Source organism: Pectinophora gossypiella, chromosome 2 (assembly GCF_024362695.1).
Source record: "Pectinophora gossypiella chromosome 2, ilPecGoss1.1, whole genome shotgun sequence".
In the NCBI taxonomy this organism is placed as follows: domain Eukaryota; kingdom Metazoa; phylum Arthropoda; class Insecta; order Lepidoptera; family Gelechiidae; genus Pectinophora; species Pectinophora gossypiella.
This window is the reverse complement of record NC_065405.1, coordinates 8,801,030-8,828,627: the sequence shown is the minus strand read 5'-3', so window position 1 is coordinate 8,828,627 and position 27,598 is coordinate 8,801,030. Positions and strand designations below refer to the sequence as shown.

Genomic DNA, 27,598 nt, shown 5'->3' with positions numbered 1-27,598 from the left:
TAAGTTTAACATTGCCAAAGGTTCAAACTGGCAAAAAAAGAAAATATTTAAGTATTTATGTGAAATATACTTTCTATCAGTACAAGTTTCACCTCTAGATCATGAGATCTGGGGGGTTAAAATGGTCACATTGGAGCAGTTCATCTAAGAAAGCAATATTGCAATTTGAGTAAGTGCGCAATGCAAACCACTGTCAAATAGCAATATTGCTTTCTTAGATGAATTTTCTGTGTGTAATAAAGATCTATTTCTTATATTGCATTTAGACTTTTAACAGCACGCGTAGGTACGCGTTTACGCTAACAGTTTATGGATTCTACTGCATGGATTTGCTCTCGCTCTAGCAAATGACTAGAGGTTATTAGTAAAAGAATAGTGTATAGGAAAGTGCCCATGAGCCACTGACAAATATGGTTTGACGGTTTGACCCAAAACAGTTCAGTTACATACATACATACATAAACTCACACAAGAAATCTCTGAGATTTTATAGATTTATTGACTGGTTTGTTACAGCTAATAAAAAACGCTTTTCAGATAGTATGTTTATTTCAAATGGCTACTATGAATAATAAGTTACATATTTTAATGCAATGGCAATGAAAGTGGTAGGGTGACAGTGGAATGATGATTACTCATTGGTGTGAAAACATTATGGAGCAATATATTCGTCTTGCACACTTATTTGGAAATACAGTAATTTTAAAACACAAGGATAGATAAATGTCGAAGCATAAATGTCATTACATTACATTTAAAGATTCAACATGAATTATGCGTAATCAACAGGTTACAGTTTTGCCCTACATTCTACTTGTGCTACTGTCTACTAGTGCTATGATCTGTTAAGAAGTTTCCAGCTAATGTAGTACATTACAAGCATACTTAGCTACCTACATATGAGCCACCCATACCTCTATTAATTGGAAAAATCTAATAACTTTAAAAGTTCATTTATGTGAATGTCTAGCAGGATAAACCTCAAAGGTTAATTTGACACTTAGTAATTACTCGGAATAAAATACGCTTAAATCTAATAACATAGGACTTTTAAATTTTTAAATAAGTGTTGCATTAAATTACCTGAGATGGTTTACCGATACAATACATGTTTTTTCTATCGGAAGCAGTGTACATATTTAGAAATTATAACTTCAATATAAACACATTTCGATAACATAACAAGAGTATTATAAAGTTGTAACAACAAAATTTAAATAACGTAATTAAGAACAAGAAAAAGGAAACATTCAGGATACATGTCTATGTATTCTTAGAGCAACATAATAATGAGGTTATATACATGTTACGACTAAAATTAGGGTGCAGAAGCGAGTTTAGCGCGGCCTTCAGCAACCAGCTGCTTGTTGAGATAGATGTCCTCATCAGTGGAGGTATCAATGAGGTCGAGTGTGAGCAGTGGTTCGCTGGGGTTCAGCGGGTCCTTGCCCACGTCCTTGCAAATGCCCACAAATTGTTGCTCAACACATAACTCTTGAAACCTAATGCAGTCTTCTACTGTCCAGTCTTGATGGAGAGGCGACACATCTGTGAGAATATATATATTTTAAATAGGGGAAATAACATACAGGAACAATGTTAGTTTTGGCAGACAAAAGGAACAGTAATTAACTTCTTCTTCGATATATATTTAAGAATTCTAAGCACATATACAATAGATGAATTATACTATAATCCCCTAATTTTATGTAGCTCATGATCAACTTACCGAAGAGACGTGCCTTAATGGCCTGCGGGGGCAAGGTACGCGCCAGTGGCGCTCCGGGCGGCACCGGGCGTAGATCTTTATTTGCGAACAGCGCCAAGTCACCGTAATCACAGAAATATACAGAGATCATCTCGTCGGATACTGCTCCCGATACTATAACTCTGGTTAGCAAAAGATTTTAAGTATTAGTCTCAAAATATTATGGTAGAAAACATATTTCAAATAATGTTATTATTACCTGTACCAAGAACCATCCTTATCATAATACACCGTGTATAATTCGCCTGAATTCGGACACGCCGGAAAGTCCGACGAGGACAACTTCGGGCATTCAGTCTGTAGCGAAGCCATCATAGCTTGAAGCGCGTGCCTAGTGCTATTGGGCTGTACCTGTTAATATTTATAACACATTTGGATAACATAACTCAAAGAAAAAAACAAAACACAGGGCCTAAGGCAGAGGTCAGCGAGAGATAAAGTCTCTTTGTGCCAAAAATAAGGAAGACTGAATAAATATCATAAGAATAGAACAGAAATGTAACACTTGTTTTTAGGTAGAAAAAAGACACCACATCACATTGAAACAGTGTGGTGAATATAAAACCCTCAAGGTTATTATTGTGTTTAGTTAACGGGGCGAAAGACGATTATTTTAAAGTTATCGGAGATAAATAAGGCTGTCAATTTTGCTCCCATCTCTAATGTTCAATAATGTTTATATAGTATTGTAGGTATATACAACAAAGCCATGGTAGCCCAATTGGAAGAAAGCTTGACTCACACTGTGAGGTCGCAGGTTCGAATTCAGCACGGGCCCAAACCAATAACTTTTTAATTGTTTTCGAATTCATGTTTCGATCATAAATTATTATCACGTGCTGACTGATGAAGGGAAACATCGTGAGGAAACCCAGATTTTCGGGAAATGCGGAGGTAGGTGATCTAAGAACTTGTATTGGGCCGGTTGTTCTTTCGCGGGTTGGAAGGTCAGACCGTCGCCTCTGTAAAAAACCGGACCTGTAAAATTTTCAAGTTAAGTTAGTTGAGATAATTAGGGAGATGTTGATATACTAACAACGAAGTTCCAAGGGTTGGCGGCCATGGCGACGTAGACGTCGAAGCACTTGCCGGGCGCGGGCAGCGGCGGCGGCGGCAGCGCGGCGGGCGGCCGCTCGTCGGGCGCGGCGGCCGACGACAGGCTGCGGAAGATGCGCTCCTTCTTCCTGTTCAGCGCCTCCACCGGGTTCGTCGCCTCCGTCTCCTCCGATTTAGCCTTATCCCTACGATGACAAAAACGCCACACTTTAAATACACACGTCAAGCTTTTTGTCTATATTAATATAGAGTCAACATCAGCCTCAAATTTTCTTTCTTGAATTTTAGCGGTTGTTTATGTAACTCCAAAATAATGAGGGGATTTTTATTCACTTGAGTGTACAGTTGCATACATAACTTCTCTTATATTAAAGACGTGAATCCTACTTCATGAAATACGAGTGGACTCATATAAAATCTAGTTCTTATTAGCGCACTCGTTCCGAGAGTACTCGTATATTTGAAACAAAAACCCGGCTAAAGAAAAACAAAATGGCGCATGGCGGGAGAATAGTCCTGTCCCCGTTATGCGCATGCGTGAGTGTTATCTTCATGTTATTTTTTTAAATTTAGCAGCGAGCCAAGACGATTTAAAAATATTACGTCCATATTTTTTTTTAATATTACGTTAGAAGGTCCGCCACGGAAAACACGGCAGAGTACGCGGCTATATGCGTGACGAGCCGCCTTTTTATATACCACAAATACCGCAACATGGTCAACGCTACGCTGTGCATATACTTATTCAACATAGTTTAAATGTAGCTCAAGCGGATCGAATACTCACTGAGTGAGGTACTCGAACTCCATAAGTATGGCGTTGTTGACGGAGGCGAGTATGTTCTGCGGGCCGGTGCGCACGAACAGCTCGACGTGCGGCGCGGCGGGCGGGGCGGGCGAGACGTTGGCGGCGGGCAGCGCGCGGCACAGCACGCGCTGCCCCAGCAGCAGCTCGCGCAGGCGGCCCGCCATGCTGGTGGCGGCGCGCTCCGCCGCGCCCAGGCGCACGTGCATCGCCTGCGGATCACGCCCGACGGTAATACTATTTTGTACGTCTTCGAAATCACACCAGTTCCGATCGTCATACAAGTGGTCATTGGCCTCCCGTCTCTTTAAAATAATCCCCTGCTAGATTATTTTAACGAAAGCTTCCCCACTTTGAAGATATTTAAAGATTATTATTTATTTAATTAACATAAAACATAAACAGCCTATACACGTCCCACTACTGGGCACAGGCCTCCCCTCGATCAACCGGAGGGGGTATGGAGGTCTTTTTAATTACTAATTATAATATTAAAAAATAGGTAGTTCATTCAATCGTACTTGTCCAAATGAGGTGGAATATCCATTTTCAATCTATGGATTGTATGGTCTATTTGACTTTGGATCAATTCAATATAAAACATCGGTAAACAGCTCACCTGATGTGGATAGGCATTCAGAGCCGGCGAGAAGGCCTGGAGAGGTACGAGGGAGGAGAGCGGCGCTCGTAGGATCAGCCCACTGTCCACTAGCTGCGTCCGCACCGTGCCCTCGCCGTCCAGACCGCTTATTATCGTGCACCGAACCCTGAACACACAAAGATTGTTGAATGTCATCGAAGAGCCATGGCTGTGGGAGTGTAGGAGGGGTCGGCAGTACGCAGCAGCACCCACCAGTCGCCGGCCAGCGTGCGCACGATGTAGAGCGTGGCGGGTCCGGGCGCCGGCGCCTGCGGCGCGGCGGGCAGCGGGCGGCGGTAGGGCCCCGCCGTGAGCAGCGCCAGCGCCGCCGCCACGGCGCTGCGCCCGCCGGCGCGGGCCACCCACACGCGGCCCTCCTCAGACACGCACCCCACCTCCACCTCCGACGGCTTCTGCAACACACACCGATTCAACACTTTTACACACAAAGAGATTTCACAAAATTTAAACAGCACCACTTGGAGTAGCCTCGAGGTTAGGTATACTATCTTTATAGAATGTCGTTGGTACCTGCGTGATGTTAAAGGCGCCGGCGATGCAGAAATCGTGCACGATTTCCTTATTGAGGTTGAGGTCGCGGTGCGTGGATGTGTCGTAGAGCACGAGCGGCACGCTGGGGTCGTCGGGGTCGGAGCGCAGGCCGGGCGCCGCCACCAGCACCTCGCCCGGCAGGCGGCGCCGCACCAGCGCGCACGCCTCCACGCACCCCGCTAGCTCCGCACACCCCTCCAGCCGGCACAGGATCGCCTGCGCACCAAGTCGCCACATACAGCGCTTCTATTGTATCCCTCGGAAATCATCGCATTTTCGTTTATAGACGAATACCAAGATTTATCGTGTATCAGAAATAGGAATTCAGAACTATGTGCTTTATTGTTGTTTCGTTCACGCGAGAACCAAAACCGTATCAAGAAAATAGAAGTACTGAAAATATAGCTTGTCCCGTAAAAAAATATAAAACTAAAATTTTTTTTTTTTTTTTTCTGTAGCCTAATCAATGTCCCACTGCTGGGCAAAGGCCTCCCCCTTCTCTTTCCAACCCTCCCTGTCCTGGGCATCGTTCCGCCAGGTGTGCCGGAAGGCGTCCAGCTCGTCCCTCCACCGTCGTCGTGGTCTACCTCGACGTCGACGACCCTGTGGGGCCCAATCAGTTGTAATTTTGGCCCACTTTTCCGGATGCATACGGCAGACATGTCCCGCCCATTCCCACTTCAGTTTAGCGGATTTTTCTCCGACATCTGCCACTTGAGTTTTGGAGCGCAGTGTCGTGTTTCTAACGCGATCGATCAGTTTAACACCTAATATACTGCGCTCCATAGCCCGCTGGCAAACCTTGAGTCTGGACTTTTGATGTTTGGTCAGGGACCATGTTTGCGCACCATAGGTGAGGATAGGCAATATGCACATGTCAATGAGTTTCCGCTTGAGACATATCGGGAGGTCACCTTTCATTAGCTCCTTCATGGACCAGAAACTCTTCCAGGCATTTTGAATGCGTCTTTCCACTTCTTTGTCTTGCCTGTTTTCGAAGGACGTTATCTGACCCAGGTAGATATACTCGTCAACATAGTGCAATATTTGCCCATCCAATTCTATTTTTATCTTAGTGCTGTTGGTCATAATTTGTGTTTTTGATCGATTCATCTTAAGTCCAACCTCAAGGCTCGCCTCGTTTAGCTCGTCCAGCATAATCTCGAGCTCTTTGGCTGAAGTGGAGAACAGGACGATGTCATCTGCAAATCTTAGGTTGGTGAGTTTCTTGCCGCCCACGTCTATGCCCTTAGACATCCAGGCTGGCTGCAGTTTTCGGAAAATTTCCTCCAAGGTGGCGGTAAATAGTTTAGGAGATAACGGGTCGCCTTGTTTCACTCCTCTATTGACATTGAACGGAGACCCCGTGTCTTGTAGCTTTATGGCGGCCGTGCTATTGTTGTAAATAATGTTGAGGAGTTTGACATAAGTTGGGTCAATGTTTTGATTGAGCATGGCGGAAAATATCGCGGCATGTGAGACACTGTCAAACGCCTTAGCGTAGTCGACAAAGGCCAGGTAAAGGGGAAGATGGTACTCAGAAAACTTTTCTATTATTTGGTTTAAGCTATGGAGGTGGTCGGTGGTGGAAAAGTTTGGGCGGAAGCCGGCCTGTTCGGGAGGTTGATGGAGGTCAAGAAAACTTGTGATGCGGTTTTGTATAGCTTTTATAAATGTTTTATAAATATGGGATATCAGGCTTATAGGTCTGTAATTACCGAGATCTTGTTTGTCTCCCTTTTTATGCAGCAATATGATATTGGAGTGGCACATTTTAGTTGGTAATTTTCCAGAAAATAAAATCGAGTTAAAAAGGTTGGCAAGGTGTGGAACCAAAGTAAATCGACCTATTCTTAGGGCTTCTGTTGTTACTCCGTCTTCTCCCGGACTTTTATTATATTTTAATTGTTCTAAAGCTGTTTCGACTTCACGGTAACTGAAAGGCGGAATTCCATCTGAGCAGCTATAGTCGATAGGCGTGTGGTCTTTGTGCTGGTCAGAGTAAAGTTCTTTATAATAATCTGTGCAAATGTTTACTATTACGTTTCTATTGTTATGTGATTTGTTGTCTTTGTCTTTCAATCTTGTAATCCAGGTTCTCCCTTTTGAGAGTCCCTGTCTGGCTACTCGGAGTGATTTGTTTGTTTCCAGGGCTGTTTGTACTGAGTTTGTGTTATACTGTCTAAGGTCTCTTCTAATATTTCTTTTAACGTTTCTATCGAATTCTTTGTATTGTTGTGTATTTACTGGAAATTCTTGTCGTTTTTCTATTAATTTCAAAGTGTCTGTTGTTAGTTTGTTGTCGTTTTTTCTTTGTGTTTTTATGCGTTTACTAGCAATTCTGATACTGTTGATGATGTTGTCGTATTGTGCTTGAATGTTGTCTTCCGTGGAATCTAGCAAACTGAACTGATTATGTAATTCGATGTTGAAATGGTCTGAATCGTGTATTAAGACGTCTCTGTTGATTTTCTTAATCTTGCTGAGAAAAAGATTTTTGCGATATATTTTGAAATCAAATTTGACCTTGGCTCGTACGGGCCTATGGTCAGAGCTGTACTTGATGTTATTTAAAACTGATACATCATTAAATATATTTTTATTGGATGTGAGTATGTAGTCAATTTCATTTCTGATTAGGTTATTTGGTGAGACCCATGTCCAGCGACGCTGAGGCTTTTTTAAACCTAAAATATAAATATAAAAAATATATAAAAATCTAAGGGTGGCTTGCGTAAGGGTCTTTAAACATGTTTAGTGGGCCACTAAACATGTTTAAAGACCCTTACGCAAGCCACCCTAAAACTGTTTTAATCAGATAAAAAAAAATAAGGCTGCCGAGTTTTTGATTTTATTATTTCTATTTTTTTACCTTTGATGGGTTTGCTCTTGGCCTCAGACTTGCCCGAAGGCATTGACAAGGCCTAAGATGGAGCGAGCTCGCCCAGAAGGTGCCTGTTCACTCTGGCCTTAAAAGCACCCGGATTATATGTGTCGTGGCCAGATCATAGAATTGACCATTTCATGAAATGATCGACCATTTCATGAAATGGTCGTATTTCATGAAATGGCCAACTTCAACTGACCATATCGTTTAAACGTCAGCGTTTAATGATATTTCCATCCACGTTTGGCCATATCATTAATGTAGGGTGTCCATGATAAGTGGTGTAATAAAAACGCGAAATAAGGTAGGAAATAATGTATTACTCTAGTACAAAGTACAAAAATGTTTAAAAGTCAAATAAAAATTAAAAAGTCATTTTCGATTAACGGAGTGTTGATGTAGTTGACATATACGCCGTAACTGCATCTCGCTTTGAAGTCGTCGTCATATTTTTTGACACTATTTCATGCCATTGGTCATCATTCAGTATACTTTTCGTGTGTAAGATAAACATACTGGCGGCGTAGGGGTGGCCCAAGGGCCACCCCCGCCGCACCCTAACCTACCGTTATGGCTTGTAAAAATTATAAAAAAAGGATTATGATAATTTAAATTATGACAAAAACATTTATGCGTTTTAATAGAATCCCGTTTCAAGTAGTTAATGCCATCTGCGGCAAATCTACAATAAGTCACGTCAAAAAAAGAAACTTTACGGACAGTAGGATCGTCTATATTTTTCTTTTTTAAAATTAATATCTCTTCATTCGCAGTTTTAATTATATCATATTTTGAAATCCAATAATAGTCCATTGATTTACGTAGCGTGGTCACTCGACCTTCATTATTTGCCATATAACCTAAAAATAAAAATAAAGTTGCTGTCTACTGTTAATACGAGTTTTTCTTTTCACCTTAGTGTCAAAACATTGCTTCAATGCACTTTTATCTTGTATTTGCTCATTATTATTCGTATTATTCGCGTTCACACAAGAATAATTATTGTCCGCCGCCATTATGCAAAACATAAACAAAGCGACACCAGCGCCACTACCGGTGGATAATGTTACTATTTTACGATATGATCGCTAACGTTTGGCCATATCATGAAGTAATCATGCATTTAGTTGGTCATATCGTTAAACGTTTTGTGTTCATTGATCTGGCCAAGCCACATCATGATGTGGCCAACTTTTTTTTTTTTTTTTTTTTGACGTGACTTATTGTAGATTTGCCGCAGATGGCATTAACTACTTGGCCGGACAAATGGGGAGCGCTGAAGGCTCTCACCCGGTACAACGTTTAAGACAACAGGCCTGAGGGTGCCCAGTTGGGCGCGAACCTCGGCTCAGGGCGTCGTCTGAGAGGAAAAATATTTGAAAGAATTAATCGACCCTAGTGGGTCGATAGCGATAAGCGCTGAATGAGGGAAATCGTCGACCACGCCGGCGGGGTCGGTATCGGGGTCCTGAAGTGTTTGGTGTCGCGAGCTGATTGGCTGCCTCTATGGCTAGAGTAATCGGGTCGTCGGGATCGTATATTACGTCCTTCGGACGCCGATACTTTTCAGTACCGTCCCTAAGCGGGATGTATTCGGAAGCCGCAACTACCAGGGGATTTGGGTGGTGCGGAGCAGAATCGAAAAAACGTTTGGAAGCTAATTTGAGCCATTGGGCAATGGTTGGCAGACCTAGGTCAATGTGCAGATTTTCATTGCGAAGGAACCACGGAGCTCCCGTGGCTTTCCGCATGAAACGATTTTGTATTACCTGTAGACGGTGGATTTGAGAGGGACTCGCATGAGCGAAAACTACCCCTGCATAGGTCATGATCGGACGGATGCAAGTCGTATAGATTTTGACCTTATTCCTAAGGGACAATTTACTTCGCTTGTTAAGGAGACAGTGAAGACGGCCCATTACAAACGCGGCGCGATCGCGCACACGTTTGATATGGGCCTTGAAAGTAAGACGTCTATCTAAGACTACGCCGAGATATTTGACTTGCTCCTCCCAAGGGATCGGCTTGCCAAACATCTTAATGATTTTAAGTTGACGGCGTGACCGTGGCGTGTTATAATAGCCCTTTGAAAAGTACACCGCTGCACTTTTCTCCGGGTTTACCTCGATTCTCCATTTGCGAAACCACTTGCCCAAGGCATTGGCCGCGCGTTGGAGGATTCCGGTCATCATAACTCGACCACGGCACGAAGAATAGATGGCTGTATCATCCGCAAATAAAGCTAATTCGGTATTAGGGGATTTGGGAATGTCACTAGTATACAATGAAAATAGTAAAGGGGAGAGGACGGAGCCTTGTGGGACTCCGGCATGTATCGGGTGCGGTGACGAGAGCGTCCCTTCCACGCGGTAGCGAAAGGTACGATTTGAGAGGAAGTCTCGTATGATGTGCACGAGACGGTCTGGCACTCCCAGTGAATAAAGCTTGTAGATCAAGCCGTTGTGCCAGACTTTGTCGAACGCTTTCGCCACATCGAAGAAGAGCGCTCCCGTAGCGACAGGTTTTTTTAAGTTTAATCTACTGGAGATATGTTCAACAATACGGTGCACTTGTTGAACGCAGGAGTGTTTGGTTCTAAAACCAAACTGCTCTGGTGGAATAAGACTATTGGATTCGGCGTAGTCCCGTAATCTAGCAAATATGAGCCGCTCATAAATCTTCCCCATGGTATTGAGGAGACTTATAGGGCGGTAACTGGAAGGTTCGTTTTTAGGTTTCCCAGGCTTTGGTATACCAATTACAATTGCTTCTTTCCACTGCTGTGGAAAGACGCAGTTGCTCATGGCGACGTTGAATATTGCCGTTAGTAAGCAGATGAGGGGAGCACCGAAGTTTTTAAGGACACGATTCGTGATACCGTCTGAGCCAGGGGCTTTTCGGGTATGAAATCTTTTGATGATACCTAGTACCTCTTCCTCAGTAACCTGTGGAAGAGGAGGATCGGTGGGAGGTACAGAAGCCCTACGCTGAACTTCAGAGTTCACCGTCGAGAGGTGCCTACGATCGATAGGGAGAGTACTGGGCGAACATTGGGCTTCGAGACTGTCGGCAAGGCATTCGGCTTTTTCGTCATCGTCAAAAGCGGGGGGTTGGTTAGGCCTATTGAGAGGAGGAGTAGGAACAACCGTATCCTTTTGAAGAGACCTAGACAGCTGCCAGATGGCCTGGTGGTGGGGCTCAATGCCGCTCAAAAGATTATCCCACCGATTCTGTCGCATGTCATTAATACGTTTTCTTACAGTATGCTGCAAGAGACGCAAATGACGGCGACATTCCTCGGTGCGATTGGAATCATATGCGCGGGTGGCTGCGTTTTTCTCCGTTAGCAGATCACGGATGTCGGTAGGCAGTTTCCAGCGATGGTCTTCCATCTCCGGAACCTGTTTTGAACCTGTTTTGAACTTTCATTCAAAACCGACCTCACGTGATCCGTGAGGGAGTTAATAGCTGTCGAGGCCTCCTCTAAGGAGACTATTTCTACTGGGATACTATCTAAGTATACTGAACTAGAAGACTGGAGGCCTTCGGCCACCTTCTCCCAGTCCAGTACTGTCTTAGGGGTTGCTGGATTATCAGGGGCGTCTAAACGGGAGCCTAGTTTTAATATAACAGGTCGGTGGTCGGATTGTAACTCGTGTAGTACTTCTATAGAACATAGACGTAAGTTTATGTTCTTTAGAAGCGCCAAGTCGAGTATTTCTGGTCTGTGGTTCAAGTCAGGGGGATATCTAGTGGGCTGCAATGGTGTTATTATATCATAATAGAGGGGCTCGGCTAGAGTTTCTAATACCCTGCCTCTTGTGTTTGTTGTTAAGCAACTCCAAGAAAGATGTTTAGCGTTAAGATCGCCTGCAATTATGACTGAATTACTGAGATTAAAGAGGGCTTCGAGGTCACTTCTAAGTAACCTCTTAGAGTTATTAGGAGATAGATAAGCCGACACTAGTGTGATTGGCTGATGTCCTGTCATGCCCACTCGACAGATCGAAGCCTCAATGTCAGTGAGGGCAGGCGGGTCTATAGGTATACAGTGAAGTGACTTTCTATAATAAATGAGAGTGCCCCCTTTGGGCGCAAAGATCCTGTCGTGATGTGGCCAACGAATGTTGTTCTATTTCATGAAATACGACCATTTCATGAAATGGTCGATCATTTCATGAAATGATCAATTCTATGATATGGCCACGATATATGCATTCGGAAATACAAAAGACGGCAGAGAATTCCACTCGTTAGCAGTGCGCATAATGAAGGACGATGCGAAGGGCTTTGTGCGAATAGTTGGGATATCCACCAAATAGGGATCGATCAATGAACATACATACATAAATTTACGCCTATTTCCCACCGGGGTAAGCAGAGACTATAGAATTCCATTTGCTTCGATCCTGACACACTTCTCTTGCTTCCTCTACATTCATCAAACGCTTCATACACACACGCCGGTTCAGAGTACATCGTACTAAACCTTTTTTAAGTCCTTCTACGTCTTCCTCTGCCAACCATACCATCAACTTTCGCTTAATATAACACTTTCGGAATTCTATTATCCTTCATCCGCTCTACGTGTCCAAACCAACCTAACATTCCCTTCTCAATCTAAGTTACTATATCGTTTTTTACACCACGTCTCTGTCTTATCACACTGTTTCTCACTCTATCACTCAACTTAACACCGCAGATGCTACGCAAATACCTCATTTCTACGGCATTAATACTACTTTCATGCTACTTCTGTCATACCCAACATTCACTACCGTACTTCAGAGTAGGGACAAGTACTGCATTGTGAACAGCCATCCTCGCATCTTGCGAGATACATTATTATCATTGGCATTGGTTAAATTAATGAAATCCAAAAATATAGTCATTTTTAGCCATATTTTCATAAATTTCGGAAGAGAATCAAAACCTATAGGGTAATTTTTGTAGATCTAAAGGAAAAAGGCCGAAAATCGCAATGTTGTTCCATCACATTAATAATAATATGTTTTGTTATTACAAACTTTTTGATTGATACCTTAGAATATTAGAATTTATTTTTTGAGAGGGAGACCATTTAACGTTACTAAAAGCTACTTTGACGCTACGGTGACGGAATACATCAAGGCCGAAACGGTTAACAAGATGGAAGTTAAATTATGTTTCTTTCGTTGTCAGTGGAAATCTATAGATAGTATGCTGCTATATTCATTATCAACATTTCTCACCTGTGCAGGTAATCGCCTGAATTGTGGTTCTAAAATTTTGATCCTGTGTAAAGGAACCGTGTCATCGTCTCCGTGGTCGCCCAGGAAGACGGTCGCTTTGTCGTCGTCGATGTCTAGGATCTTGGCACGCTGCCAACCTACGTCGTCTAAATTGACTGCATACCTGTCAAGAAAAAGCGTGCGCGAAGACTTAGCCAAAATAAGAACAATATTATACACACAGGAAAAACAAAAGGGAAATAGAAGAGTACAATAGGCGGCCTTATTGCTAAGTAACATTATCACGAAATATGTTAGTCTTTAAAGAACAGGTCACGCAATATATTGGTCAGCAGCGGAAAACCACCGCCGTACGCCCATGCAAAAACAGAATTAGCGACATCTATGAGGCAATAGTGTAACTAAGACGTAGTAAAGCTACTCGACACTGCGGAGCTGCGGTCAAAGATTATTCGATATTTCGATTCTAGAAAATCTAATGCATACTAGAACTCGCTAGACTATGTAAGCAAGCACATCACATAACATAGCGTGATGTGTGCGTGTGTATCCGCGCGGCCTATGTAAGCGCGCAAGGTTTTCAAAGTTAGTTCTGTTCCAATAAAATAATAATTCTAGTAAAGTGAAAAATAAAGTACTAGTACAGGAATTATAGTGATCAATAAGTCAAGTCACTAATGGAACCATCACTTATGAAATTATACGAATACCGAAATCGAATATAACGGTAACAGGGTACAGCACTATTACACGGAATCGTAACTGTCGTGCCACACATTTTTTGGGTTAGACATTTGCCCAGTGACGTCACATTTCAATAAACAAAGAATATGTCAAACTACGCGTCAAAGTGACGTGTGCGTCAAGCTAGCGGCCTCAAAAAAAAAATGGGCACGAAAAAATAATTTGACCATACCAAAAATTAGTACTCTTATTGAAAAAATAGTACCTGTTGTAAAAAAATTAGTACCATCACTGTTCTGGATTTATAGCCATGTTTTATTGCACTTGCTAGCTTGACGGTGAGCGAAATTTGGCGAGAGTTAACGACAAGGTCTTTCGCTTTGATTTAAACGCCAAAAAATAGTACCGAAATAGAAATCACCCTCTGCAAAATACCGAAATTAGTACTTCAACGGTTCCAAAGTTATAAAGGCAGTTCTTTGATCCCGCTGGCTTGACGTTTTGAAAATACCTATTATCTGGGGAACGCTTGCATACTTCAGTTTGTAACTAATGTCAATAAACTCGTATGAAATAGTACTCCCTACCATCATAATTTGGACCTGATTCTCTTTGTAGAAATATGTCAAAAAGTCATTATAACCTATGTCATACATTTATCAAGACAAGTACAGTCGCGAACAAAATTATTACACATGCTCAAGAATATTGTCAGATTTTAGTATTTTTCCCCATTTTTGGGTAAAAATTGGTGAAGTGATAATTTACTTACCACGCATTTTTTATTATCATTGACTTATCAACCGTAGTTCCGGATCTCTCGTAGTACGAAGCCATATCAGGAATTAGATTGTCGAATGCATCCTGTAATAAACGGTATTTATATAAATCTTATTTTATTGAATATATTATATTTGTTTAGTTGAAGTTAGTATTGCTTAGTCATAAACCAGCCAATTAAGTTTCAAGAACACAGCTGAGCAAGGTAGTAAGAAAGTTCTGAAATTATATAGTTGGACTGTAATAGTATTACCACAGATTAGTGAATAGTTACTACTAGTACTCACGCTGTATGCAGGCCCGACTATCCTAAGCCAGATTTCAAGGGTGGAATTGGCGACGGTAACGAATACATTCCAAAAGTCGCCTTCGGGGAACTGCAGCGGCGGCAGGTCGCTGTCGATAGCGTCATCCGATAGCGCCGGAATGTACACACTGCTGTCCAGAGTCGCTGGCGATGACTCCTACAATCGTTATATTTAACGTTTAATATTTGTTAGTATATACATAGGCTAAGTTACATTACAAGGCAGCCATCAAAGAAGATAAGAAAGGTATACTTACAGAAATTCGTCGTTTTTACAATAATGTTTACAATGAGTTAGTCATAGTATTGTTAGTAAAGTTACAGATGTGAAGCAAGAATATGATTTAAAACCAATCAAAACAAAACATGTTCATGGATAGTGTAATGATGACAATGTTTGAAAAAATATTGTATATAAGTTTGTATACAAAAGAAACAATATAAATAATAACAGATAAAATCTTGTATAGTTATACATATTATGTGTATTATAGTGGGATATCTAATGTGTTTTACGTACTTACCTCATTATTGGGCAGAAGTACTAACAATCCGTTAACGACTCTGTCTTTTATTATTCGTGGACAATTTTCCACCAGTTCTTGCCAGTTACTGGGTAAATTTTCGCCATACTTTTCTCTAAAACAAAATTAGTAATGCACTGGCATTCAATCTTCAGGATACATACTTTAGTCATAAATACAATATTGAAACTACCTACAATGATATGAGAATGTGCTATGGTACATTAAATATGATAGAAATAATAATAAATAGTTAGGCGCTTGCTACGCTACATAAAGTAAAAAGAGTTAGGTGGTATTATGGATTTTTTCTACAATGAAATTAAAGTCAAATTGTGAAAAAAATAAAATATTATAAAGGTTGAGCACACATTTGTTATTGAAACATTATACATACAATATCTACAAACTCTAATTGGATAATGTTACGTAGAAGCGTCAAGATTCAAGATAAATTGTATAAAGCAAATACGTATAAGTTACCTACTATTAGGGCCACCGGCAGTAAATACGAAGTCAGTGGGAGCGGATTTCAGCGGGCGTTTTAATGAAAAGATTTGTATTGAAAACGCGCAAGGTGAATATCAAGGCAGCGGAGCGGGGAACAGATTTTGGACCGTGATTTCGAGAGTCGTCTTTGTGTTGGTACCACAGAGTACTGTATATCAATGAGGGACTTTCCAGGCTATTTGTTTTTCATTGTACCAAGTAATTATTACAATGCCCAAACGGGTACCTAATTCCTTGAGACCACAGGTTTATTTGATTTGAGTTCCGTGTCCACATTGTGTCAAATTGGTCACATCATACACCACATAGACATGAATCAGCTTATGCTGTAATGTCAGTATCCAAGTCGTCAAGATGTCAACTTCAATGTATGCTCAGTCTTTTCTGTGAGAATGAATTCAATCATACGCATGCAAGTGAAGCAAAATGTGTTGTAGTAGTTTGTGCTCACCTGTAGAGATGTGGCACGGTGGTGGCCCAGAGGCCGGCCTCGTGCTCGGCGACGAGGTCAGCGAGGCAGGCGGTGGCCTTGCGGCTGGAGGACGTTGGCAGCCCGCCCGCCTCAGAGCTCTCGATCTCACCCATCAGCTTCACTGCCACCACCTCCCTCGCCAGCTCCTCCGAAGGGGACAAGTCCGGATACGACGACGTCTTATACGTTGTCCCCACCTGAATATCAATAATTCATTTAAATGTTTTATTTTATTTATTTCTTTATTTGTGACAAATATGAATCACCATTCTCTTATATCACCATAATCATCATCAGCTGTACGACGCCCACTGCTGGGCATAGGCCTTCCCCAAGGATCTCCACGACGATCGGTCCCGCGCTGCCCGCATCCAACGGCTTTCCGCGACCTTCACCAGATCGTCGGTCCACCTTGTAGCGGGCCACCATCATTATCATGATATCCCCATCATTATCACATAATCACATAAGGGGAATCACCATTCTAAACTCATTCTAATATGAGAATAGAAAAGATTTTTACAATATAAACCATTACAGTTAAAATGTAACACGATATTAACAGTATTTAGGTGTCGAATATAATCGTAGAAATTCCCTTGTAACCTGAATAATGTATTTATTTATTGTACATTTAAACGAGAAACATGTAAGTGGCTCACTTGACCTAAAGTAAATTATATAGGTACAGAACCACAAAACTAACGGCAGACTTGGTAGGTATTATACGTACACAAAATAATTACATACATAGGCTCACGCCCATAATCCCTAATGGGGTGGGCAACGCCTGTAATTAAACAAACACAACTTGCAACCACTGTTGATAGGAGGTCCTGAGATGGATATATTTTATTTATTTATTCATTTAATTTACTTTATATTATACCATTATGTTCCAGAAATTTATAATTAAAGCTCTTGTTGACAAAAATAACTTACGGTACATTGGCAGACATAGGCGCTAAGTCCCCGTTTCGGTTTCATATCAATGACCTTAAACTCAGGCTTCGGCAGTCCTAGCTTTCGACAAGTCCACTCTAGCTTGTCCACTGCGGAAGTGGATTCTGGCGGCGGCTCCAAAGTGTGCGCCGGGACCACGTGAGCCACTGGCCCGCTGCCTGCCTGTGGCTGCAGAACAGTAATTAGGAAATGTTAGAACTTTCCAAAGTGGTTCAAAGTAGCAATGGACATACACGTGATGCGATAAATAAAGTGAGTCGCAGTGTATGTTATCTGCAAAGACAGCAGTTTCACGTGTGGGTGGGGGCTTGGTAATAACAAATTCGTTTGTCGCCGAAGTTTTTATTAACTTAAAAATTAGGATAAGACTTTATTCCATAGAACAATGCAATTAAGTAGCTGATGGAAAAGGTATTATACCTATTGGAGCTAGAGATCATCATCTCCAACACAACTATACGAAAACAATATCCGTCAGAGAGAGATTCTCCATCACAGATGATCTGTAAAGATGTATTTAGACCACACGACTCGTGTGGTCTGGTCCCGTGAATATTCCCACTTTGGGAACGTTCTCGGCGTAAAACTTACGTAAAAAGAGCCTTATCACCTAAGCTTTAGGTAGATAAGACCAGAGCACAACAAAGAACAATTTGAAAAAGAAAAGCAGCCAGTGTCCATACTATAAAACTGTTCTTACAACGGGAACATTCCCAGTTTAGAAACATTCCTGGGAACGGCACATCACTGCACACGAGTCAATGTCCATTCTATAAAAGAGAGATAGAGACAGAACATTATTTCGTAGTTCTTAATTCGCGAATATTCTAATTTCTAGAGAAATATGGATTTAGACCAAACGAACATAGAGCCAGAAGGCCAGACTATAGAATAAAAGCATATATTTTATTCTAGTATTTTTTGAGTGTAAATATAAAATAATCTAGCGAACAAAGAACTAGAATTTAAGAGAGCTGCGATGCCGTTGGCGAGTTGAGCAGCGGCAGCCTAACAAACACGCAGAACATAAAGACAATTTCGAAACGATACTGTCTATGACAAAATGGACTAATAAAATAATAATTTATTATGAATTACATTACATACAGTAGGTATAAATTCATCTTGATCTTAGATGCTAAATCTCTTCTTTTGCTTCAAATTTCTTAATATCTCTCGGCTATCATCGCATTAAACAACAATACAATATTGTACCTACTATTTGATAAACATAAGAAATAGAAGCACTGTTAAGCCTGGTGTAGACTTCAGCAGAGACGATTCCATACGACTCGTTTTTATGTTTTTTGCCTGTGAATCACACTGGTTTTTGACGACTGTCTGTTTCGTGAAGCACGAGATAGTCCTCGCACGACCCACGTTATCGCTCAAAAATCAGGGCCATATTCGATGGATTGTGTCACTATGTTCTGAAGGAAATTTAAGAGCCACTTAAGAAACTCAGCCCTTGAATTTTTTGCTTACATTAGTTTAACATTTTAATCTTTACCAATCGACACTAAATTGTGAAGTGGTTCAAACGCGATGACATAATCCAACAACTAGTTCTCTTTGTTAGGTATAACAAGGTACCTGTTATGTAGTTTTCTGTTTCTTAGGTTTATTTACCTTGTCCATTGTGCCGATCAGACGGACAAAATTTTTTTTTTTTTAACAGCTCTAAAATTAGCCGTTCTTCACTCACGATGAGTGCCATAAAGAGGTAAAAAGTTTTATAATTGTGAAACTTAAAATAAATTTTGTGTCTGCCACAATCAGCACCAATGCCCAACACCAATATAATACCTAATTAATTTATTGAATTGATAAGTTTTGCTAATGATAATTTTGCCACTCACAGTTTAAATTTATATCCTTAGATGACGTTAATATTTTTATTGTTTTTAACGCCACTTATTTTCGACATATACATGTTATATGTGAATAATGGCCCCCGATTCCTGCAGACACATCCTAATTTTATTTTAACTTATATCTGTCATTTTCGTATGCGTAGGAAAGGAAAGGGACGGATGATTGGCAACTGTTAATTTTAAAATGACTGAATAACCTGGCGAATAAAATAGGCATCTAGCTCATATATGCTACCCGTTTGACGTGTGCTGTCATCTTAATTCTCTCGGGTTATTCGCCAATATAAAATTTTGGAAGTTTTTTAAAATTACTGCCTAAAATTATCGTGTTTCATAAATTTTATGCCTGTCAATTATCCGTCCCTTTCTTTTTCAGCAGATAAGAAAATGATACGTATAACTCGAAATAAAATTAGATGGTGTGTACAGGAATCAGCACCAGTATGTGTGTAAATTATAACTTATGGATATAACATAAATAATGAAGGTACTAACCAAACAGTCATTATTAGTAGATGCTGGAAATTGTAATGGAATGAGATCTACTGTGTTCAAGCTATTACGGAGATTTGAGAGCCTCTGTGTTGCCGAAACTTTTTTACTGGACTTAATTTCTGGTTTATTTTCAATGTTCACGGAATGTTTTAACTGAAAAACACAATTTTATTAAACAGTGAAATTAATAGCATTATACATATACATATTATTTATTTTTATCAAAAAATGTCTTAACAATATATCTACCTACCTCTTGGGTAACCGCATTTGATTCTTTTATAACTTGTGAGGTTGTATAATTTTTTGAAGTATTATGTGCTGTCTTTTCTGTGTAGTCACTCGCTGATTTTAATGTTTGTTTTCCAAAATTATTTTTAGTTTCATTTGTCTTGTTGTATTTATTGTTATAGGAGAACTGCAATATAAAAACGTTTATATTATATTAATAAAAAAATTATAACTTTACCATCTGTTTAACCATTAAAATTAGTGATGTGGTGGAACGTTATAAATGTATATCCGAGAATACGGATCCGAATACGGATATTTGGCGTCAAGATCCGCGGATACGATCTTTATTTTCATATGATTTCATATGAAATCGGTAACTTTCTATTAGGTATATTGATCTCATCATAATTACTGAGTTTTTGGTTTTTCTCATTCTCTCATATTTATAAAAAATGTTATAACATGCTATGATATTGATCTCAAGAGATAGATGACTTACCTAGTAGTTTTCAGTTACTATTATTATTACGATAACAACGATACTTACTACGATAAATGTATGCAATATAAGTAATGGTACCAAATATTAGGTTTTAAAAAGTAAAAAATACTCTAATTGTATTTAATAGATTTTTTAATTCTACCTAATCACCTGTACAACCATATGTATCATTTATTATACCTGGTGATATTTTTATCACTTTGAAATGAACTACACTACGAGTATCATTTACTGATTCCATTTCTGTAAAAAGAATGGCAAAGTATTTTTTAAATACAAATTGTGGTCATCAATTTTTAATTCGCGGTCGTCGGCAGGCTTGCGCATCTTTGTGGTGAGCGCACGACGCAACAGACTGCAAACGCTTCGAAATAAAGATTTTTTTTAAAAGTTGGTATTATTAATATATCGAAAATTTACAGTAATGAACAAGGTGCCTTTTGCGTGTAGACATTGAAGTATGAAGGCTTTGTTGACTTATGTATTTGTTCATAATTTTAATTAATAATGAATAAGGTAGGTAGGGAAGTTAGGTCAGAAAATCAACGAATAAGGGACGGATGAAGCGCAGCGCGTAGTTATAGTATGCGAGGCGCGAGTGTGTGCTACGTAGTGTTTGAATCAATTTTGTAACGCCGTTCCTAGAGATTATTTTGTTCTAAGTCACATAGAAAAAAACATTAAACAAACATAAAGTGCCCAAAAAGTCTCCCAGTACCTAGCAATTCATCCTATCAATTGAAAATTAATGAATACGGACACGGATACGGACCTTTCAATTATATCGGATATAGATGTAGATATAGATATCCGGAACATCACTAATTAAATATAGGGGATTTGTACAAACTTATTTGTATAAACTAAAAGCAGTATAATTAGAAAGCTAATTAGTAAGTGAAAAATGTACAGGGTTTATTTGATAATGAGTGATAGTTTATCCTTAATGTAGACAAAGGTGCTGGTTTCATGTTCCAGCAGACACGTCCCAATTTTAAGTTAACCATGCAGAACCACATAACAATACTTTAAAACTAAACATATATAACCAAAATGACTAACCTTATTGTTATAACTATAATTGTTATTGTACAGAGTACTTCCTTTAGCTCTGTAATATTGGTTAGAATATTGATTGGAGTACTGGCTGGTTGTGTGGTTAGAAGAATAATTGTTATTTGAAGCTGGTTTTCGCCAGGACCCTTGTTTCTTTGGAAAACGATTCTGAAACATAAAAATTATTTATTTATTGAAATACTTATAAACCTCATATTCCACAAATGATTAATATTTTATTCTCCTCACATCTGAGTTCCAGACACACTTCAACAATACTTACAGGATAGTTTAGCTTCACAGACTTTTTGCTTGCTTTTTGTTTTGAAACCATAGTTGCAATATGCTGAGTTTCTTGACTTGCTATGGCATCCACATACCACTCGCCATTTATTTGGGTCACTTTGAAGCCTGGGACATCCAAAAAAAGTTTGTCCAAAGTTGGGTAACCCAACTTTTTAAATGGTATCCACTCTCCTTGAAGCTCTTTGTAGTCCCCTGTACAAAGCATATAGTATATTTTATTTAGCATATATTGCATTTTGTTTAAACAAAAAGTAGGTATGCAATTATCACTTACGGTTACATTGTTTGATAGTCAATGCTCCTTTAACAGATATGAGTGTAGCCCGTAATGCTTGAATCACTTGTTCTTTATCAGCCATGATTATAGAACTGCAAGCAATTAATAATAACCTAAGTAAGGGAAGGCTTGATTATTCAAAACCTTTTATTTATATAAACAAATACCTACTGTAATGAGAAATATAAGATTATCAACGAATTGAATAAGAAGATGAAATGAAGACTGTTATTCTAGTAAAAAAAGCATGTTTATGTACTGTATATGCGTACCAACCTTTGAAAGACTGCCGGTAAAGAAAAGACCTCCACTCACACTTAAATTCAAGTGGGTACCTCAAGTCCGGAAAATAACATCCTAAAAGCAACGTTACATGTCGAACGGTTGCGTTCTTTGTAACAATTATCTCCCCAGATTTCTGTAAAAATAATTGACGCGTAAGCAAGAGAAATCCTCCAATATGTGCTATTCGACCAAGACTTTCTCTTTCAAAGAATCTTGTATCTATAAAATATTGAAAAGATCTGCTAACATACAATTTCAGTTTCCGTCTCTTCGGTAGTTAAACAAAACTGTTGTCGTAATTTCGTAATTCGGTTATTAAATTATGTGGTGTCGATCGAGATATTTTCAACGTTTTCGAAAAAAATGATTGTACCATGGAATGGCAATAAAAAGAATGAATGGTTTCAGCACAGATTAACAAGGTTTGGTTTAGTCTTTGGTTTGAATGTATGGAATACTTGTTTTTTAGGCCTGATTGCATGGAACTTTCTGCCAATAAAAATACGCACAGTGGAACATAGAGATAGGAAATTATATGGAGGCGCCCTGTTCTACTATATAAACATCATCTTATACAAATATGAGTAGTTTATGAAACAGGTCGTCAATAATCGTTTTGTCTCTTTTTTACTGGTACAAAATTTCATTTGGTAAAAGAGATAAGTATATATTTGTTATTTCTAGTTATGGCAACATTTTGTGATGACGTCACAACAGCTGTAGGTACGTGCCATTTTTCGCCATTTTATGCGCTGTGTTTTGTGGTACTTCTGCTGTCAAGTAGCTGTTTATGAGATCGTATTTTGTGTTTTGCGGATAAATTACGAGGATTTGATTTGCTAAATCGAAGTTGAAGTTGAAAAAAGTGTTATTCAACATGTCCGTGTATTGTATTGTACAGTGTGGTGCCAGAAAGGACAGAAATCAACCGTATTTGTCACTTCATAGGTTAGTACCCCGTATTCATTGAATAATACAAACAATCCTATAGATTTTGATGTTACAACGCAACTGAGCCATGAATTTGTATTAAACCTTTATATATTTTGAGTAATTGTCATACTACAAACCGTATTTTTCTTTGTTTTCCAATATCTTTATTCGTCATAGTCAAATTAGTGTTGCGCCAATAATACTGGCTAAGAATACTAGTTATTATTTTTACGTTAACAGGTTTCCAAGAAATAAAAGCTTAAGAAGACGATGGTTAGAGAGAGGCTGTTGGTGTTTAAATTTATATTTAAATTTCAGCCTAGCTTGCATTATCTCACTACTGGCTAGATAGATAACATATTTGTATCATGTTATCACAACATGTTTATACTATCTATCATTCAACTACATATTATTATGTACTTAATATACTTAGTCTGTAACTATTATATGTCGAAACAATTATGAGTTGTACAAATTTTATATAAATAAATGAATGTTATCTTTCATTTCAGGCCATCTTTCAATCCAAAATTGTCGACTGGATTTACTGAAACAGGTGATATTGGAAAACTAATCCACAGCTGCAACGTCGTCTGTGCTGCCATTGCCCGTACGTCTGTCTCATAAGTCAGTACATGAAAAGGTATTTATCAAATAATTTTATATTTTTAACATGATATAGTATAATTCAACCAGGTACACAATGCACTTAAATCAGATATATTTTAGTACATACACTGTTTTAACATTATTATTAAACTTTATTTCAGTCTGTTCAAGAAGACGCGATGAAAAAATTAAAAGATAGCCAATTTGAAGAATATTATGGAAGATCTGCAGAATAAAAATCAAATAATAAAGGGCAAAGTGTATTGATGGAAGAATTGGCAGGACCGCAAGACTTTTTGAAAAGGCAGGTAAACAAATTTCAAGGTTTACCTTTGCCAAAGAAGTATTCCCAAGAAATAAGAAAGTTTGCTTTAACTTTACATTTTCTTTCTCCGAAAGCGTATAATAATTATATATGCAATGTGACAGGGTATCACAAAGACAATTTCTTAACAAATTGACACTGTTTAGATTTGTATTTATTGTAAATATAATGTAGTTACATAATAAATAATGTGTGAAATTAATACTTACTAATAAACAGATTTACGTTATAATTTATGTTTCATTATACACTCCAGGTGGATTCGAATTGTGCGCAATAAAGAATGTAATCAATGTTATAGAGTTGTTAAGGAAACTACTTAGATAAATCTTGACTAAACCCTTTACAAATACAAATATACTTTATTGCACACAACATACCAAAAAGAACAAGTTTTACACAAAACATACACGAAAAATTTGCGAAAAATACAGTATACCACCTAATTACCCTTTACCTTCCCTTTCTGTTCTCTTATGAATACTTATTATTATAATGCTATACCTATTATTGGTCAGCAAAAATTTAGTATCGATCGCCATCGACTCGCAAAGAAGAAGATGCTATACCTAGTAGGTACGAGTATGGTAATCCTAGTATTGAAACAGCTTGCAGCCCTAGTAAAGGCCGCCATTTTATGCGACGAAGTGGCACGTTTTTTTTGTAGGTATTTCCAGTCCATACTCTTATATGTCTATGCAGTGGAATGAGTGGAATATAAAACCAAAGACCAAGTATAGAATAGACGGCGCGTATTTAAGACGAAAGAAAAACATAGGTTTTGTCTTTCGCACTCATATGAGCCGTCATAAGTTAAAAAGAGATAAATATAATATCGTCGTAACGTCTTTTGTACTCGCGTAGCCCTGTGATCAATGACCTTGTATAGAATAGACGGAGCGTATTTAAGACGAAAGAAAAACATAGGTTTTGTCTTTCGCACTCATGTGAGCCGTCATAAGTTAAAAAGAGATAAATATACTATCGTCGTAACGCCTTTTGTACTCGCGTGGCGGGTTTGTTATAGAAACGTACCTATAGTATATGTTTTTGTATCAGGACCACTAGTGCCGTTCCATGTCTTTATCGACATTATTATCGGCTAAATATTTCATGTTAGTCCAAGATCTAAAAAATTATACATTACAAATTGAATGATTAATTAAATACAGAAATAACGACCTAGTATCCATACCTGGGTGGGTAGAACCACAAGTAAATTAGTTAAAACGATACCTATTTGTTCCCTGATAGAAAGATACCTATGAAGAACCGTACGTTGCGGTGACAGATTCAGAACCACTTATTCAACGTAATTATCATGGACAAACTTGTTAAAGGTCAATTTATCATTTTTGAATCTATGTCATTTCGCAAGGTGTTATGGCCGAGGAAGTCGAGGACGGTCCATCTAGTCCACTATAGTATCATTTTAATACGTCATTGCGGCCACCCTTTGGTTGCTATAAATCACATACCTAACTAAATCACATAAAAATTAAATACACGTTTTTCATTGACTTCACCGGAAATCGAAACGGCTCTCGATACAAGAAGTAGACGACCTTCTAGTATATTTCGGGGATTATCTCAATGCGATTAAAGAATAAAAGCAAATACTTCTTTATAAGATTTTTATTCAATATAGTTAGAATACAATGACCACGAAGCACTTAACAATTCCGATTTTTGGTGGTAAAAATTTTTTTCCTCATGTTCACTTTCTTTAGAAGTGTATAGTGTCGGCTCTGGTCGTCATAACTTTACCTGCAAGAATGGCACATATTAACGTGGAGCACACAAATACACAAGAATTACATGTTTACACATTGCACATAGAAGGAATACTCACAGGTACTTACAAAAATAGTTATTCATACTAATTTTAGTTTGTGCAATAGAGAATATTTGTATTGTATTGAATTATTTTTTCCATGCTAATGTAGAATACAAAAACGAAATAGCTGCAAATTCATCTACAAACTTATAACTAAACTTAAACTCACCTTATGTGAGATATGTGAGTGAATATTGTTGGTACTGCATCTCTATGTAATATTTTTGTTTGGTATCCTGCTATGATAGAAAGCAAGATACATCGAAATGTAATTAGCACAGGCTTAAATAAGGAGAAGGCGTCCTTCAGAAGAGAGAATCATCTCGTTTCATGGTCTGAATCCAATTGTTTCTTAATTTCTGGTTTCTTAAATTAGGATATTTAGAAAATCTGGAAAATACAATATATTTATGTAATCTTTATACAAATCGGAAACAGGTCGAAAAATAAATTAAACGAGAATAGAATAACACAACATGTAGATGTTACATTAAAACATATTATGTTATCGACATCAAAGGACAACACTACTTATAATACTTTGGGTACATGATCTGTCAAAGCTGATTAACGTAAAATGTGAAATCAATTATTTGTACAAATGTGACGGCTTTGCTGAAAATATGCGTCTGCATCGTGTTTAGGGCTCAATAAACTTTACAAAAATCAGACCAGGTAATGTATTTCTTGCACACAAACATGTATTATGTGGTCGATAACTTACCCATGGTGGGACATTATTTGATCGTTCTCCATTATAACACCCATTCTACTCTCACAACCAATAGCTACGCAAGCCATGGTTCATATAGAATAACTATTTCACAGATTTTTTATATAAAAAGTTAAAATAACGTCCCAAAACACCAAAAAACTAACGGCAGGTTTGGTATCCAGCTGGCTACCACAACATCTCAAAACTGGAAACACTGACGTTCTAGACAGCGGTGTTTGTTTGTTTCTTTTTTTCACAGAGATTGTTGCCATAGGGAAGAAAGAGAGCTGTGATAGTTTGATCGTCACTCTAAAATATTATCTGTCTATTCTATACTTGGTCTTAGCCTGTGATAGTTACATCGTCATTCTAAAATATTATCTGACCATTCAAATACTTGGTCCTTGTGTTACACCAAGTACACCAATACCAATATTACACCGTGTAATAAGCGCTTATATCATTATTTTTCTCTATGGTAATACTTATGATGACAAAAGAAAATACCTTGTTTTCGTTTTCATTCAGGTTTTCATGGTTCAATCCAATCAATCTCCTCAATCTCGTTCATTCTAGTGTTGCCGAAAAATCGATAGTTTTACTATCGATAGTAAAGAGCCAAAATCATCTACCCAACCGATAGGCCTATCGATAGTATCGATAGCTCTTTTTTGGAGATACTATTGATAAGCAACGATATCTTCTTCTTTTGTCGTGTGGGTTGTGAGGTGGATTACCAACCCCATCAACCCTGGTGTCAGGGTTATTATTGAACCGCCATAGGCCCCTGACATGACTCGATAGTAACGATAAATAAAGATGAAAAACCATCGATAGTATCGATACTATCGATAGTATCGCTCTTCGATATTGTGTAAGCTATCGATACTATCAATAGTATCGATACTATCGATAGTTTTGTACGATCGATAGTGACCTTAATAAACATAAACAAAAACTTTACAAAA

The 27,598-nt window shown here is 38.7% G+C and overlaps 1 protein-coding gene and 1 long non-coding RNA gene across 2 annotated transcripts; one reads left to right on the top strand and one right to left on the bottom strand.

Moving 5' to 3' along the window:
* Positions 1-530: 530 nt before the first annotated feature.
* On the bottom strand, positions 531-22,618 carry LOC126377544 (tudor domain-containing protein 7). Its single transcript, XM_050025340.1, has 21 exons — positions 22,460-22,618; positions 22,200-22,341; positions 21,921-22,015; positions 21,624-21,838; positions 21,347-21,508; positions 19,802-19,966; positions 19,549-19,701; positions 17,159-17,347; positions 16,196-16,413; positions 15,235-15,349; positions 14,691-14,867; positions 14,396-14,487; positions 12,940-13,102; positions 4,801-5,037; positions 4,483-4,682; positions 4,249-4,396; positions 3,612-3,841; positions 2,805-3,009; positions 1,968-2,119; positions 1,730-1,890; positions 531-1,548 (listed from the first exon to the last, which is right to left on the bottom strand). Exons 3-21 carry the CDS (start codon positions 22,003-22,005, stop codon positions 1,319-1,321), a joined length of 3,297 nt encoding a protein of 1,098 aa, XP_049881297.1. The 5' UTR covers positions 22,006-22,015; positions 22,200-22,341; positions 22,460-22,618; the 3' UTR covers positions 531-1,318.
* Positions 22,619-22,897: 279 nt separating this feature from the next.
* Positions 22,898-24,197, top strand: LOC126377951 (uncharacterized). The gene is made up of 3 exons (XR_007568021.1): positions 22,898-23,156; positions 23,657-23,787; positions 23,915-24,197. It is a non-coding gene; the product is annotated as an uncharacterized LOC126377951 (long non-coding RNA).
* Positions 24,198-27,598: the final 3,401 nt, after the last annotated feature.

Excerpts from the sequence above, each read along its gene's own strand:
- LOC126377544 (XM_050025340.1), bottom strand. The coding sequence starts at position 22,005 with ATGGCTGATAAAGAACAAGTGATTCAAGCATTACGGGCTACACTCATA. Across the intron at positions 21,509-21,623 it reads CTGTGAAGCTAAACTATCCT|AATCGTTTTCCAAAGAAACA; the intron begins GTAAGTATTGTT and ends TTTATGTTTCAG. Across the intron at positions 1,549-1,729 it reads CATTAAGGCACGTCTCTTCG|ATGTGTCGCCTCTCCATCAA; the intron begins GTAAGTTGATCA and ends ATATTCTCACAG.